At 41.7% G+C, this 17,767-nt stretch overlaps 1 protein-coding gene across 2 annotated transcripts; it reads right to left on the bottom strand.

Annotated features, from left to right (window-relative positions):
- Window positions 1-8,933: 8,933 nt before the first annotated feature.
- Window positions 8,934-17,597, bottom strand: sowahb (sosondowah ankyrin repeat domain family member B). 2 transcript variants are annotated; one of them, XM_084745629.1, is made up of 5 exons: window positions 15,012-17,597; window positions 14,256-14,483; window positions 13,541-13,923; window positions 13,058-13,245; window positions 8,934-9,846 (listed from the first exon to the last, which is right to left on the bottom strand). In XM_084745629.1, the coding sequence occupies exons 1-5, from the start codon at window positions 17,551-17,553 to the stop codon at window positions 9,387-9,389; spliced, it is 3,801 nt and encodes a 1,266-aa protein (XP_084601755.1). In that variant the 5' UTR covers window positions 17,554-17,597; the 3' UTR covers window positions 8,934-9,386. The 2 variants fall into 2 exon arrangements, with proteins under 2 accessions (XP_084601755.1, XP_084601756.1); XM_084745630.1 differs by having other exon boundaries at window positions 14,256-14,480.
- Window positions 17,598-17,767: the final 170 nt, after the last annotated feature.

Raw genomic sequence — 17,767 nt, 5'->3', positions numbered from 1 at the left:
TGATCAAAGGTTTGCAGAAATACTAAATATGTGAGACCACATCTGCAGAAAAATAGAATATTTCCATTTGATTGAATGCAGGACACAAAAATGTGACTTTTTGCCATTTTAGAAAACTAAAGTATTTTTCTTTGTTGGGTGCATCATGTCCTTTCATTTCATGCTGTTACACTTTATTTTTAAGGCTATCAATTTATTAAACATTTAATGAAAGTTTTAAAAATCTATTGGATGTCTATATTTTTTGGGGGGGTTGTAGCTTCTTTTGTAGGATTCTCTGATTCATTGGCTTCACAAGTCAGATCAGTGCTTGTAATTTATGAAGACCCAGGTTTGACCCTCAGGTTATTTCTGAGGCTTCTGTACAACAGCAAGACTGAAAGGGTCTCAGAAAGAGGCTTGAGGTATCTGTGATTCATTGGTTCATCTGTCTAGCTAGATAGATCACTACTTTCAAGTTTGAGGACCCTGGTTCACTATTTGACTTACTGTTCAATCCTGGTGCAACAGGAAAGAGTGAAAAGCTCTAATAAAGAGATTTCATGTCTCTGATTCATTGACTTTGGAAGTTATTACACTGCTGTTAAGTTCTGAGAACCCAGGTTCAATCCTTGTTTTTTTAGGCCTGTGTTCAATGGAAAGAGTGGAAAGCTCTAAGAAACAGACGTCAACTGCCTGTTCAGAATCACAGTGGACTGTCTTAGGTTTCATTCTTATGAGGCTCAGTGAATTTTGAAGTCCAGCACCCAAAGTGAAGACAGAAAACCATTCAGACAGGACATCTTAGTGCAAAGTGGCCTTTTTGACATGCTGGGTTGATTCATGACAAACTAAAGTCATTAGCTCACTCAGTTATGTATTGGATGAAGGATGTCAAGGTTCTGGGTTCAAACCTGAATCCTGACAGAACTTTTTGAAACCAGAACTTTCTTCAACAACTCATAAAGAATCCCAAACAAGCTGAACTTGCTGCAGAGATCAGCTCAGGAGGCTAAGAGGCTAAGACTGAAGTCGTCTGATCAGTGTTGGTTTGAATCCTGCTTGAGGACATGTGTTATTGTCTTGAAAGACACCAGCAGAGCAACGCCCCCTACAGACTGCTCTGATTCACAGTGGATGTGGAGATGATTGTTTTTAAGACAAGAAGATTAACCTTCATCTGCAGCCACTTACCTGAATGATGATCAATTGTTTATGAACTCCTGCTGTTCAGCCTGTCAGTGTAACAGATTCATATCTCAAAAACATACTATGCCTACACTCTTAATGGCATGTTTATAGAGCGTATGTGGGAATATATATATATATAGAACTATGGGTCAGAATGGGGTTATTGAACCATCAACCTTGGGACACCAAAACCCTGGAGACTAGCCTCCAAGTTAATACAACCACTCCACCCGCCTCCTTCAGCCAGAATTGACTTAACTGTGGCACTGAGTATACTTGATATGGCTGATGTTCATAAATGAGCAGGTGCTCCTACCCAGAATACTCAGTCTACCAAGTCTACCACAGTCCTGTCAAATCATGATGAGGTGTTATTTGTTGGGGTCTGTACCAAACAAACTTATTTTTCATCTTTTCATCTGGAGATACATTTCATTGCTGACTCTGTTCACAGCAGTACATTGTTTAGCTTTCAGGCTGGTGACCAGCTCTTCTTCTCAGAACTGGGGGCCGTTGTACCGCTGTATTTACACTTATATGTATAATCAGAATGAACAGTAGAAAGTGGACTAACCTGAAGACTCCTCTGTAGTTTCCCACAGACAGTGTGAAGAGCAGAGCAGTCCACCTGGAACCATCTACAATCAAACACAAAATAAATTCAGAAAGTTTGACAAAAGCGATATAAAATGATATGTGACTTCCCACAATAATCTCACAATTTTCCCTTCATTTTAAATTTGAACTTTCCTTCATTTATTCGGGTGGAATGGCCGCTGCGCGGTTTGTTTATCCGCCTCAAACTTAATGTACCCACAGGTGTTGAGACAGCTGCTTCAAGTATAATTGTCTCTGTGTCACTCTGTCTGCCTATGAGTCTGTTTCTGTCTGTCTTTGTCTTTCTGTGTCCAATTTTGACATTTTTTGTCTGCGGTCTATTTCAACTGTTCATAAATTACAACCTTGATCTGCTTCAGGTTAAATTATTTTTCTACTTTGGTCCTTTCAGTATTCAGATTTGTCTGTGCTGTAAAATACAGGTGATTGGCCAGTTTCACCAACCTGAGGCTGGTCCTGTCTTCTGACTGGTGGACTGACCTAAAGCTGTTTTTTGACAGTTAAAACCTCATACAGAGAGAATTACCCATATACATACAAACATGCATGATAACGCATGCACATACACAGAGACACACACACTCACATACATACACACATGAGTGTGACAGCACGAGCATGTGCACTCACACAGACACACACAACCTCAATGATACATCTACTGCTATTAATACTTCTGGCAATATGGTGGGGATACTAGTCAGCAGAGAGCATCACTCAAAATTTCGTTTGAAATTTTCTAGTTCTATTTGTTGTCTTGTGGTTATTTATTTGTTTTTCTTATGAAAATGTTTTATTCTGTAATTCCAGTCATTCCAGTACAGCTTAATCTTTAATATGAGAGTGAGAAAGAGGATTATGTAAGTCTACATACACCACAGGTCTAACCGGCTGCTTCAGAATGTACACACCGACAAACTTGTTCAAACAAAACTCTACACACACACAGGGTCATGAGCAAACACGTCCTCCAGCCTGCAGTGTTTCTCCACACAGATTGAACATGTTGTTGCAGGTCTGAAAACCACCAATGACAACACAGGTATCAGTGCAGGGTGGACCCACTGAAGCTCCTCGTAAATGATCCAATGAAACTAAATGCCACTGAGCTGTTCACATGTTTGTGCATCGTTACTGTGCACTCTGTCCTGAGACCAATCCTACTCAGCCCCCAGGTTTCAGTGTGTCAGGTCACTTTGGAGTTAAACACTATTTTATTTTGGAACAGTAAAGGTTTTAAAGGCACAGTTCACCCCAAAATCAAAAGTGCACATTTTTCCTCTGGCCTACAGTGCCGTTTATCCATTTGGATTATTTTTTATTTTTTATTTTTGGCATGAGTTGCAGAGTTTTGGAAACATCCGCTGTAGCGATGCTGTGAGCTATTTCATGTAGCAACTACTTTCTTTTAAGCGGAAAAGAAAGTAGTTCCAGTAGATTCTACTGCAGAAATAAAGTCGTTCTCACATGAAACTACTCACAACAAAGTCTGTGGATTATCTTGAGTAACTGGGTCATGATTTTTTGGAAAGAAACACTGATTTTGAATTTCCAGATATACTTTTGGGTGTTTTGATCACAGATTTTGATGAAGTTCCAGTCAATTTAGAAGCGTCAGAACACACTGAATAGATTTGATTGCACAGACAACTCTGCTGTAAATTATAGGATGTTTATGAACACAGTTATCTAAATGGGATTTTAAATTTATCCCAAATTAAAAATGCATATTTCAACACACAATAGTATAAATTAGCATTCAGCAATAGATCAATATGAGTTTTGTCAGGTAAAAAAAACAGCCTTGTTTCAGCACAATTTCTTTCAGTTTTTAATTGCGTAGAAAGACTAATGATCATGTAAAATGTGCTGATGAGATTAAGATTCAGAAACCCAGTAGCTCATGTTGTAAGAGGATGGCTTGGAAGTCTGAGATTGTGTGTTCAATCCTTATCACAGCAAGGAAGAGTGAAAAGCAAACCAGGTTTGATTGTTGGTTTAGTTTTGAGACCAGTGTCCAACAGAAAGAGTGAAAAGTTAAGGAAAACAGTTCTAGCGCCTCTGAAATGTTAGCTTAAGAAGGTAGAGCACTATCTGGAAGTTTTGAGGACCCAGGTTTGAATCTTGTGTTATTTTTGAGGGCTGTGTCCAACAGAAAAAGTGAAAAGCTCTGAAGAGACTTCCACTATCTCTGATTCATTGACTCAGGAAAGAAGAGCACTGCTTGAAAGTTTTGATGACCCAGGGACGAACCCTGTGTTAGTTTTGAGGGCTGTGTCCAATGGAAAAAGTGAAAAGCTCTAAGAAAGAGACTTCCAGTAGGTCTGATTCATTGGTTTAAGAAGGTAGAGCACTGTTTGGATGTTTTGAGGACACAGGTTCACTCCTGGTCTCAATTTTGAAGCCAGTGTCCAACAGAGTTTAAAGAAGGTAAAGTGCTTAAAGCCAGCATGTCATGACTGAAAAGCTTTGAGGGAAGACCCACAACAAGCCAGAGGTATTAGCTCATTCAGCTGTGCATTGAACTGAAGACGTCAAGGTTCTGGGTTCAGGCCTTAAGTTTGACAGAGAGTTTTGAAAGAAGAAGTCTCTGGAACATCTCTAAAAAAAATCACCAACAAGCAGAACTTTATGCAGAGAGATAGCTCAGGAGAATGAGCTGCTGAGATTGAAATTGACCGGGAAGAGTGGGTGATACAGTGGCTTTAGCCTCATGGTTGGACTCCAGGGTTTGTTGCATCAAGATTCATGGTTCAGTTCCCCTTTCTGCCACCCAGTAATCATCTACTGCTGAGGAGTGAACTACTTAAAGTCTTTAACAGTGTCTTACAGAGCATCCAAATCACCTCCTAGAAATCTTTATTTTAAAAAGATTCAATATACCCGTGTCTGTAGAGACACCAAAACTTTGTTTCTAAATGGAAAAAAGAAAAAACTCCTTGTAATCAACCAAGTTCATGTAACTTTATTGTTCATATGACATGATGATGATGATGGATCACCTTCATATAGTGCTATATGCTGCACATGCTATTTTTTGACTGTTCGGTATTTGAATGAAAACTGCAGGCGACTCTCACTGGTAACCTTTCCTACATTTTCTTTATGTTTTACAACAGAGATAAGTCAAGTTTACGACCACCTGAGGAATAGCTCAACAAGATAAGCAGTTAATTTCTGGTCCTTGAAGTGGGAGAATCAAATCCAAGCTCACCTGTCTGAAAAGCTCAAAAATGAGTTTAAGGTTGTTGGTTTGATCCTTATGAGGCCCAGTGAGTTTTGAAGGCCAGAGTCCAAAGAAAAAAGTGGAAACCTCTGAGAACCAAAGATAAGCTGCTTAATCCAATAGCTCAGGTTGTTAGAGGACAACTTGGGCAGTTGAGGTTTTGTGTTCAATCCTGATCACTGTGAGTGGATTTTTGAAGTCCAACACCCAATGTTAACACTTAAAAGCACCATGTGACAAATACCATCTAGTCCCATTATACTGGAGAGAACTATCAGTCTAAACAGATAAATAACACTACAGGTCAGGGGGAAAATATGTATTTTTGATTTTGGGGTGAACTGTCCCTTTAAATTAGATTTTGACCTAAGCCCGCTCTACCACAGGGTCACAAATTTAAGTAATACTGCAGGACACACCTTAGTTTATTTTGTACTTTAGACGCTCACATTCCATAACACGCGTGCAGTCAATCAATTCATTTATTCTATAAAATATCAAAAAATATTGGAAAATGTTGATCAGTTTCTCAAGAGCTCAACGTGATGATGTCAAAAGTTTTGTTGTTGCTGACCAGCAGTCTCCAAAACAAAAAGACGTTCAGTTTACAGTGACATAAAACAGATAAAAACAGCTAATCCTTCTTATAGAAGATGAGAATATTTGGAATTTTTGCTTGAAAAGTTACTGAAAAGATGAATTGATTATTAGTGTAACAGCAGAAATTGAAGGGACTGCATCAGAGAATAATACTGCAAGTTATCAGCTAAATAATAAAAAATGGGTGGAAGGAACTGATGTCTGATGCTGCTTGTATTAATTATAATAAATCTTTTGTTATGGGGGAAATATTTTAAACTCAAATAAACTAAAACCGAGAGCAAAGCAGGGAAATATATATACATAACTTTATACTTTGTTTAACCGATCAGCTGATAGAAAAGACAAAAAGAAAAAGTAGCAAACTTAAGGAGTAGACAACAAAATAAAAATGACTTAATGAAAACTAAATTTATTTTACCAACTTTACCAACTGCTAACATGACATTTTCTTTGTGTTCTCCATTTAATCTTTTAACCAGCAGTATTTTGATTGAAATCTTCAGTTATATTTTTGACTTGTCTGATATTTTTTTTCTGCCTTCGTCTGTCTCGGGTCTCCACAGAAATCAGCTCAAACTGTAAAATAGTTTGACGAGAATCTGAATGTAAAACTTGAGGTGAAAACAGAAAAGTCTTTAAATACAAATACACACAACACCACCAACTGTGAAACATATTTAATACTCAAGAGTATAAATTTTGACCAGTGGTGTGAAAAATACTGTACACCTACATCATGGAACATCACATTACAGTAAAATTCAGACTGCAGTCATTTACAAACCAAAACACACCATGTTTGTCCTGGTGTGGAGAGTTAAAGGACAATGCTAGTGTTTATTTTACATGTTAGCCTAATCTCGAAACTGATGGATGATTTTTGCCAGTGTTATGAAAAAAAAAGATCCTGTAAGTCATTATAATGAGAAACTTGTGCTCATACAACTCATTCTTTTAAGAAAGTTTCTCATTATGACTTAGAGGATCTTTTTTCATCACAGAAATATGCATAAATTGCTTCCAAAGAGAGTAGTGTAGTTATCATTTCTGTATTCTCTCTGCAGCTGACTGTTCTAAGAGTAAATCACAGCTTCAGAGTGAAACTGGAGCTCACGTTGCCCTGTGGCTCATAAACTTCCACCTTGACATCAGACAATCACGCTAAAAACCAATCCGCTCTGCCAAGTGCTTCAAAGTCACCTCTTGCTTTGAGCCATCACGTGTCTCAGATCCAGCAGTCTTTGTGATACAGTCTTTTGTTTGCTATTCATATCCAGTGAAACCGAAAGCTCAGGCACTGCAGAAACTTGCTGCAGTTATTGGACTGAGCTCAAGGTTTTAGGCAGGAAGGGATCCAAGCACCACGAACATCAGTTGATATGAGTGCTGAGAAAAAGTCAGCATCAACTGTGAGAAACATGTTTCTCTTTTCAAGTCATGTATCTCCTGCAGAGCAGAGAACAGACCTACAGGTTGAGTAAAAACTTGTGTTTTTTGCGTCCACAGTGAAGTAAATGTAGCTTTCAGAGCAGCTACAGTAGCAGATCATGAACAAATCCTGTTAGTCCTGTTTCATATCATTTTCATACTGACAGGAACATTGCAAAGTGGTTTATGGTATTGATTCTTGGTGGTAAACAGTACTCATGTTCCACTATCAGATACTCCTCTCTGCGGCCAGGTACCATGTCAAATTGGTTGCTTTTGCCACTGTAAGCTCCCTGGTGAGATCAGGCAAAAAGCAATATTCACTGATGTGTCTTTGTGAAGTAGGTGGTGCTGGAAGTTTGGTGACACAGTGGCTGCTTAGAGGGTTTGGTGAGCTGACGGACAACATGCTAGTTATTTGAGCTGATGTGAAAGCTGTCAATCAAACTCCAGTGCGGACTAAAAAGAAAACATAACACGACACAACAGAGACCAACTGAAAAGGACAGTCTCGAGTCTGAGCTCACTCTGGTGCAGTTTATTTGTGACAACCAGCCACAGGATTCTAAATAGTTAGTGATTTCAAAAACTAAATTACGAATAAATCCATCTGGTGATTGTGAAATGTTCATAATCAATCTGTAGAAGTGATGTCTATGATTACATAAATCACTTGGTGACCATGGAAATACATAAGCGCATGAGTGCAGGAATAGAGAGGTGAAGTAATACCCCTTCAGGGTGGCATTTGAATTATGAATGGTAGTCAATGGCGAGAGACAAATTATTTTTTGATTCTGTCTGAACTGCGACACAAATCATACATATATTTGTCAATTTAAAACATAATTTTACAAGGCAAGAAAGTCTCAGTTTGTTGTAGTTTAGGTTTATGTGAAATCTCTCTGTGAACTCTGTGAATCTCCTGCCTTGTCAGAATATACGTCACTAACACTAATCTCGCTGTTCCTTTTAACATTATCTTACCTGAAGTGTTTTATCAGCGACTCTTTTATCAGCCGTGAAGAAAAAGATCGAGTGAGACCCGCGGCTGTGTGACTACATCCCGGTGTGAAAACACACAGGCATTGTAGCTTCAGCGACTAATGTTAGCTTTTGGAGGGACAAAGTTATGATGCGTGACTTCTGGGTGTTTAGTCTTTCTAACTACGTACCTTCACAGTCTGATGCTTTAGTAGTTTCACAACAAACTGAAACTTTATTGACTTAAAAATTATCTTTTAAATTGACAAGCATCATATGCATGATTCTTGGCACAATTCAAACAAGATCAAAAGATAATTTGTCTCTTGCTCTGGACTACAGTTCATATTTTCTGTGAAGTAATGTCCCATGGTGGTCCACCAGAGGGGGTGTGACTTCAGCTCTCTGTTTGTCCTGATCAGTAAGGACGGTCTAACACAGTAAAAACTGCTGCTGTTGGGCTTGTTTTCCTACTCTGTGTACTCTGGCAGTTCATAACAGCAGTACACAGTAATACTCCCATCAAACTGCTGAACAACATGTCTCGACCTGTTTGTCATTATTCTTAACACACAGCCGATTTTCAGTATAATATTACTAGTAATGCTCACAATCAGTTATTCCTAGGTGAGCCCTTTGAGACACCACAAAACATAAATATATTCATCGGGAGCATTTAAGTGCTGCACAAACATTTGTCAGTCACCAGAGTTTGATTTCCCTGCATGCATCCTGATGATGCAGGATGACTGCCAAAACTGTCCAACCACTGTGTTGCACTGCGGGACTCATCAATGGAAGTGACTCATCTTGAACAAGCAATGGCGGCTCCTGAAGAGGTCAGCGTAGATAATGTGACAGCACTAGTTATATCAGAACTGGAGAGTATTTCTTCAATGAGCAAAGAATGACACTGAAGGCTTTTCTCAATGGAAAAGATGTTTTCACTTTTCTCCCGACCCACTGCAGCAAGAGTTTGATCTGACTGGTTGAAGTTATCCCGTGTTAGACACGACAGACAGACAAGTGTTTTTTCAAAGTGCCTGCCCTTTTCCAAACTGTTTCAAAGGACAACTTCCCAGTTGGTTCTATGTAACAAACTGGCATGTCAGGGTATAGGTGAGTATCATATGCTTGCAGAGACTTCTGTCAAGCCTAAATCAACTGAAGAGAAACGGGAATGGCCACTAAAAAGTTGTTACAGCATGTTTCACAACAAAAAAAACTACATTGTGTCATCGGGTGTGTTTATGTCGGCGACATGAGGCTGAAATCAGGTTTAAACCTGGTTTCTGTTTGTAAACCAAATTTCACAAGTCTCCAAAGAAAATCCAGCTTAATCCATCAGTGGACGTTTTTACATGGACGATTCAGATTGGTGTCCATGAAAGCGACGCATCGATTTGTGTTTGAGGAACGCAGCGAGAGATGACGACCTCTTGACCCTCACTGTGCCTGCAATGGTCAGAGGCCTCTCTCCCGAAGCTGACGAGAAGTGATGCCGCCGCCGCCGCCGCCGCTGATGCGGATCCGGTCTCCTGGTGGAGTCTGCTCTACTGACCCCTCCCTCTGCTCTCACGGCGGCCCGTGGTGGAGCTCCCAGCAGCTGGAAGACGTCTACGGAGGTGGTGCAACCCAGGTACTGCCAGGGCTTCTTTCCCGCCGTGTCCCTCAGCTTCACATCTGCGTTGAACTTGTTGACCAGCAGCCTCATTATGTTCTTGTGGCCATGCATGGCGGCAATGTGGAGGGGCGTGTGGCCACATGTTGACCTGGCATTGATGTCAAAGGTCAAACCAGCCTTTTGAACTCCATACCTGAAACCACAGCCAGAGAACATCTGTGTCTGTAAATATATCTGCCTCTGATGTCTAGACATAAACAAGTTTTTACAAACTAATTTACTAAATATTCTTAAGTGTATTTTGATACTGTAAGACATTTGTTAAAGGGACAGCACACCCAAAAATGTATTTCCTCTGGCCCTTCAGTGCTATTTAACCATCTATACTGTTTTGGGATAATATGCAGAATTTTGGAGATATCAGCCTTAGCAATGTCTTCTTTCTCTCCAATATAATGGGACTAAATGGGACTCAGCTTGTGGTGCTCAAAGGATCAAAAATATACATTTGAAAAATTCAAAACCAGCATCTCTTTCCAAAAATCATAACCCAGTTACTAACGATGATCCAGACACCTTGTTGTGAGCAGTTTCATATAGGAACTACTTTCTTTCTGTTCTCCCAACGCCCCCCTCCCTTTTCTAATGGAAAAGGAAGTAGCTCCTACTTGAAACTGCTCACAACAAGGTCTGTGGATTGTCTTGATTACCATGATTTTTGGAAAGAATAGCTGGTTTAAAACTTTTCAAAAGAATCTTTTGGCGCTTTAAGCACCACAAGCCGAGCGATATATAGTCCCATTATATTGGACAGAAGGCAGACATCTCTACTGTGAACTGCCCCTTTAAGGTCAGTTTTTCACCACACAAAAAAATAAGAAAACAAATAACTTCTGATGGAAATTCAAGTCAGCTAAAGTGCTGGCAGTTCTTTTAGCTACATTAGCATGTGGGTCATTTGGTGAGAGTGAATATTTCACAAGCAGCTGTCTGGACTGTCATGACATTAGACAGACATTCATGGTCCACAGAGTGTTTCTTCTGACTTTAAGTGCCATTAGCAGGACAACAGTCCCACATGTCCAACACTTCACTTCATAACAAGACAGCTTTAAAACTGATGACCTCCCTCTCAGCCTCAGCTCTACTTTGCTCCTGATGCAAGATGGAAAGAGTACTGAAAATCTGTACTCAAGTACAAGTACTATTACATTGCTAAAATATCACTCACTTACAAGTAAAAGTACTAGTGTTAGAAAAATACTTAAGTAAAAGTACAAAGTATTTATCAAAAAAAAAAATATTCAGAGTATTATTTACTTTTAGCCGATGATGTCACCATCACCTCTCCAGACTAGGGCTCTAAATTTTCTGTGTTTTGCTTTACCAATAGTTAAAACACTAACAATCAATTAATCATTAATAATTGATTTGATATAATATTTTTTTCCCTTATTTTGATTGGCTGTTTTTTTTTTTGTCTTTTTTCTCAAGTGTTTATTTCCTTATTCAGCAAATGTCTCCAGCAGACAAAACAAAGTTAGATGAGGTGCAGTTACTGCCACAACTACTGATTAAATATCCATGAATACATTTTAACTGGTTAAATTCTTAATGAAAAATCAATTAAAGAGCAGTCATTAAATATACTTTTTTTTGGTTTTGTTTTGTTTTTTGTCCATATGTCCTGGTTTTCGTTGTTTTTTTGCTATCAAATCACTTTATTGGCTATAGAAATGCAGATAATAGGTCTGGATATGAATTCAAATTGTACTCAGCACACAACTATGATTTTAAAAGTAACTAAGTCAATTACATGGCATAATGAATACTTAAGTACAAGTAAAAGTACAGACTTGAAAATCTACTCATAAAAGTACCCCAAAAAACTACTTAATTACAGTAATTTGAGTATTTGTAATGAATTACTTCCACCCCTTTAATGCTTAATGTTACATGCTAAATGTGTTAACTGTTAGCACTGTGATACATCAATATTAGCATGTGAGCTTTAAACACAGCATTAAACTGTACCTGCATACAGCTGAAGGTGACAACTCTCAGTGTGACACGAAACAAAGTTTGGTTTTGTCCTTATTCATTTTCTGTGGGACATGAGTCAATGACCTCTCAAAGCATTGTGACTGATACAAAACTTTGAAGATCTTCATTAATTTCTTAATCCTTAATTTTGTATTTCCCCATGCATTTAAGATTATACATTTTAAAGAATAAAGGGTAACACTTTCTATGTGCGAGTGTCATGATTACTGTTATAAAGCATCATGAACATTTTTGAGTGCCTATCACTGTAATTATACATTGCTGTACACACAGTATAAGACATTACAGGATGTTTATCATGTATTACAGACATGGGAGTCATAATGTATTAATGAATATTCATTATTCATATTTTTGAGTGCTTATAACTATAATTATACACTGAAATAAGCACAGTATACCACATTACAAGTATCTTTATAATGCATTATAGACGTGTCATAAAGCATTATAATTATTGCTATACAGCATCATTAATATAATGCTTTGAATTATAAATTATAATAAGCACAGTATAACACATTAGAAGTATCTTTAGAATGTATTGTAGACATCTGTGTCATAGTGTTATAATTATCATTATAAAGAATTATGAATATTTTTGAGTGCCTATAACTATAATTATACACTGCAATAAGAATAATAACACAATAATAAATAACACATTAGAAGTATCTTTATAATGCCTTGTAGACATGTGTCATGTTTTATGATTAATGCTATAAAGCATTATTATTTGTGGGTGCTTATAACTATAATTATGCATTTTTATAAATAAAGTGTAACACATTAGACGTATCTTTATAATGCATTAGAGACATCCGGTCATAGCGTGTTATAATTACTGTTATGAGTGCTTGTAACTATAATTATACATTGCTATGAGCACAGTATAACAAATTACAGTATGTTTATCATGCATTATAGCCATTATATGGTTATGTGAGACACATTAGAATTATGTTTGTAAGGCATTACAGTCAGGGGCATCATAGCACTGTTTGGCCTTAAGTCAGGTAAAATGTTAGGCTGCTTATTTACGTAATGTTTACTAGAGTTCAGAGAAGCTATTAGAGGTCATACAACATGAGCATGAGTATTCACACAACATTTCATGAAAACCTGACCAATATCACCCTCAGGCTGCTGCTGGAGTTGAAATACCCCTGAATCAATCACAAACATACTGATGACCGTTGTGAGCAGGTCACTTACCACTAATTACTTCTGCTATTCTAACTATTTCTTTCTGGAGTGAAACCACTCTCAGAACACTACATAAACCAGACCTTCCTGTTTCACTGAGTGTAACGTGACAGAGCGAACAGTTAGCTGCGTACCATAAAGTGTTGAGGACTCTGTGGTCACCGTGTTTGGCGATCCAGTGCAGCACCGTGAAGCCGGAGATGAAGTCTCGTCTGTTGAGCAGGGTAGAGTCCTCTCTGAACAGGGAGTAGATGTCGGGCCAGGCACCGGCCGCCCCCTTCACCAGCCAGGCGTGCTCCCTGGCCTCCAGAGGAACCACTGACTGATAACAGGAACAGACAACAATTGATCAATCTCCCTCCTGGCATCACTCAACTGTTATCATATTATCATGTCTGCTGTATAAAAAAAGTTTGGGCCGGATTTGTAGCAAGAAATCTCAAAAAAAAAAAAAAAAAAAAGACATGAAATGAGGATTAGGACAATAATTTTGATTGATTGATTTTTGTCTTCCATCAGGATATCAGACTTTATTCTCAGAATTCTGTTGTAAAAGTAGACTAAGAATTTCAACTTTAAACTTGGAATTCTGACAAAAACAAACTCCACTGTCTCACCTGTCGACTGGAGCCTTCAGGATGAGCAGTGGAGACGCTCCTCCTCCCTCTTTTCCCCTCCACCCCCTCAGCCAGGTCGGCGAGGCTGTGGCAGCGGGGCGGGGTGGAACAGGACGACAGCGAGGAAGATGACAGGTTGTAGCGAAGGCTGAGAGAGGAGGAGATCATATGGAGGCGGTTCAGACGGGCCGCCTCGTTTCCTCCTCCTGCTTCTCCCCTCGCCTCCTCCTGGAGGAGCTGGTCGAGGTCGGCGCCCAGGCTGCGGCACATCCTGTTCCTCAGCTGGCTGCTGAGCTGCCTGGCGACCCCCGGGCGCTGTCGCAGTGGCGGTGAGGAAGTGGAGCCGTCGCTCGATTCTGTCTCCTCGTGGTCGTAAAGATCACCTGTTGGGTGAAGTAAAGGGGAAGGTTTAAACAAGTCAGGTCCCACAACATGTCAGCTCCAGGTATATCAAGGAAAAGTGGTTGTAGCTGCTCAAACGAGGTACTGCACACTTTAAATATGTTTTTTGGCCTGTAAACTAGATTATATTACTGTATTGTGATGAAACACATCAATTCTGGTCTGAATATTGACATTTTTTATAACAAATTATCTCAACAAATTCATAAAAAATGGCATTTTATGGTCAGGGGATCAACAAAGTCAACATGACCTGTACGTTCCACTGACAGCTGCTTCATCATGTAAATGTGCTACAAACTTTAGCTCTGACCTGTGGAGAGGTGCCATGGCAACGCACGAGCTCTGGGCTGGTCGTCACAGAGATTGCCTGTGGAGTGATGGAATGGTGACAAATGAGCTGGAGACTCCTGGTCGTCATGGAGATGGCCTGTAGAGTGATGCCAAGGCACTGAGGTTTTACTGTCGGCATGATGCGTCTCCGACTCTAACTTGGTCCTTTGGGCCCGCTGGAGGACTTCCTGGATTTTGGACCCGCCTGCTGACAGAGAAGGGTTAAAGAGACAAGCCACAACTTTTTTTTCTTTTACTTGTGTCAGTTTTCTGCTCTCTACAGATCAACAGTGATTTGCCTTAAGGCGTTTCCACATGCTGTTCTTCAGATGGAAGAATGTTGTAACTCTGCCTGCAAACTGACCTGTCACATCTATATCCATGTCATATAACATCCATTGTCATATCTAAAATAAATGCCAGCTATAACCCTAAAAACATAAAATAAAAACAAAACAATCTGTATTATGTTTGATAAAAAAAGGTTTTCAAATCAACACATATCAGACAACACACGCTAATAAAATACAGACTGATACAACTGTCAATATTGAGCTAGTAACAACTATATCTGTCTGATTTCTACAGTAGCCCTGAGTGGACAAACCTAACACTGGCTCTACAGAGGGCCTTTTGCAATATTTGTGAGTTTCACAGCCATCCTAGTGTCTCCTACATATTTGGAAGGGGAGCGTGAAACAAGGTGTTTGCAATCTGCAAGTTTGTCACTAAATACCTGTTCTGTCCAGTAGATCTTCATAACTGCTGTTCCTCCGCGGTCCTGTGGGGGAGCCTGGTGGTGGCCAGTCGTTGCTGGGGACGCCTGCATCAGATGACTGGGAGAAGACGCTGATGTGGCTGGATGACAGCCCCACCTTCTGGCTCTGATCCAGCCCTCGCCTGGGCTCCGGCTGGACTCCTGCAGGCTGCGAGTACCTGCGGTCCTTCTGGGCGTTGCGGTCTGGAGATGGCTCATCAGGGGGCCGCATCTCCCCTTTCACATCCTGAATGTAAATCTGTGGGAGCTTCCTCTCTGATGAAGAGGAGGCTTCAGAGGGAGGCATAGGCTGGTCTATGATGCACGGCGAGGAGGCAGAGATGGCCCTCGACACATCTCCAAGGGGTGTGCTCAGGGGCCACGCTCCTCCCGCTGAACCTCGCCTCACCGGGACCGCCTCTTCTTCCTCTTCCTCATCATCATCATAAGAAACAGCAGATTTGTAGCTCTGCCTGTGTCTGACACGGCGTGGAGCCACCTGAAGACTGGGGTGAGGAGGAGGGGGCTCCTGATGAAGACCTTCCTCAGGCTGCAGGACCACCTGAGGTTGATGACTGGTGTGATGAAGAGGAGGGTCCTGATGAAGACCTTCCTCAGGCTGCAGGGCCACCTGAGGTTGATGACTGGTGTGATGAAGAGGAGGGTCCTGATGAAGACCTTCCTCAGGCTGCAGGGCCACCTGAAGATGATGACCAGCATGATGAAGAGGAGGCCCCTGTTGAAGATCAACGTCAGGCTGTAAGGCCACCTCAGGATCTCGACTGGTGTGATGAGGAGGAGGCTCCTGATGAAGATCTCCTTCAGGCTGCAGGGCCACCTCAGGATCTCGACTGGTGTGATGAAGAGGAGGCTCTTGATGAAGACTGATGTGATGAAGAGGAGGCTCCTGATGCAAACCTCCTTCAGACTGCAGGGCGAGCTGAGGCTGATGACTGGCGTGATGAAGAGGAGGCTCCTGAGGATGAGGACTAGCATGATGAAGAACAGGCTCCTGAGGATGAAGACTGATGTAATGAAGAGGAGGCTCCTGATGAAGATCTCCTTCAGGCTGCAGGGCCACCTCAGGATCTCGACTAGTGTGATGAAGAAGAGGCTCCTGACGCAAACCTCCTTCAGACTGCAGGGCAAGCTGAGGCTGACGACTGACATGATGAAGAGGAGGCTCCTGAGAATGACGACCAGCATGATAAAGAGGAGGTTCCTGAGAATGATGACTGGCATGATGAAGAGGAGGCTCCTGAGGATGACGACCAGCATGATGAAGAGGAGGCTCCTGAGGATAACGACTTATGTGATGAAGAGGAGGCTCCTGAAAATGATGACTGGTGTGATGAAGAGGAGGCTCCCAAGGATGACGACTGATGTGATGAAAAGGAGGCTCCTGAGGATGACGACTGAAGTGATGAAGAGGAGGCTCCTGAGGATGACGACTGAAGTGATGAAGAGGAGGCTCCTGAGGATGACGACTGAAGTGATGAAGAGGAGGCTCCTGAGAACGATGACTTCCGTGATAAAGGAAGTTATCCTGAGGATAACGAATTACATGATGAGGAGGAGGCTCCTGAGAACGATGACTGATGTGATGAAGAGGAGGATCCTGAGGATAACGAATTACATGATGAGGAGGAGGCTCCTGAGAACGATGACTGATGTGATGAAGAGAAGGCTCCTGAGGATGACGACTGACATGATGAAGAGGAGGCTCCTCAGTACGATGACTGATGTGATGAAGAGGAGGCTCCTGAAGATGACGACTGACATGATGAAGAGGAGGCTCCTCAGAACGATGACTGATGTGACGAAGAGGAGGCTCCTGACGAAGACCTCCTCCAGGCGGCAGGTACGCCTCCCTCCCTCTCACGGGTTGTGGGACCTGCTGGCTGGGTCTGACCACCGGTGTGACTCCTGGAGGAGGGCCGGGACCCAGCCTGGGCTGTCCCACTCTAGTGAGCTGTTCTTGGGCATGAGGCTCTGACAGACTGGGGGTGTTTTCTGCCGGTCTATCCGGTGGTCTGGGGACCTGTTTGAGGTTTAAGTTTGTCTCCACAGTGTTGTTGTTGTTCAGAATGACTCCAGCAGCAGGTAGGATTGTAGTTTCGGCGGTTTCTCCCGCCGGGGCGGGTGTTATCACCTCCCTCTGCTGAGCCCTCTGCCCCGTCTTCTCTACTCTCCCCGACGGGTTCAGTCTGTCCCTCTCCGGGGAAGGCTCGGTGTTGCTCCCGACAGGGACTCGCAGCGGCCCGGGGGAGCCTCCTCCACTGTCTCCGGGAGGGACCCGTCCTTTGTACTTCCTTCTGAGGACGACGAAAGAGACGCCGTCGAGCTGTTGGACGGTGGCCACGGTGTTGACAAACTTTTTGAAGAGCTCGCGGTTCCTGTCCCGGTCTGCATGGTCCCGAATGAAGTTTCTGTAATGCTGAACCAGCTCCGAGTTCTTCACCGAGCCCCCGACACTCCGGATAAACTGTAAGACCGAGTCCTGGGACAGGTCTGTAGCCATTCTCCTCCTCCTCCTCACTGCAGTTTCTGTCTTCCTCTGCCTGCTGCTGGTATCAAAGGTCGGGGAGGTTTCTGTCAGACAGCAGTAAAACCCCGCCTCCCTCAGGTATTTTAGCCACGCCCACCTGCTGCATTCCTGCAGGTAACCCGGATGTGTCAGAATGATGGATTTATTGCTGCTGTCTCACAGCTAAATAGTATGATGACTGTCCAGT

Source organism: Lutjanus erythropterus, chromosome 20, assembly GCF_056507025.1.
Source record: "Lutjanus erythropterus isolate fLutEry1 chromosome 20, fLutEry1.hap2, whole genome shotgun sequence".
In the NCBI taxonomy this organism is placed as follows: Eukaryota; Metazoa; Chordata; class Actinopteri; order Lutjaniformes; family Lutjanidae; genus Lutjanus; species Lutjanus erythropterus.
The sequence above is the reverse complement of the archived record's forward strand: the minus strand, read 5'-3'. Positions and strand labels throughout refer to the sequence as shown.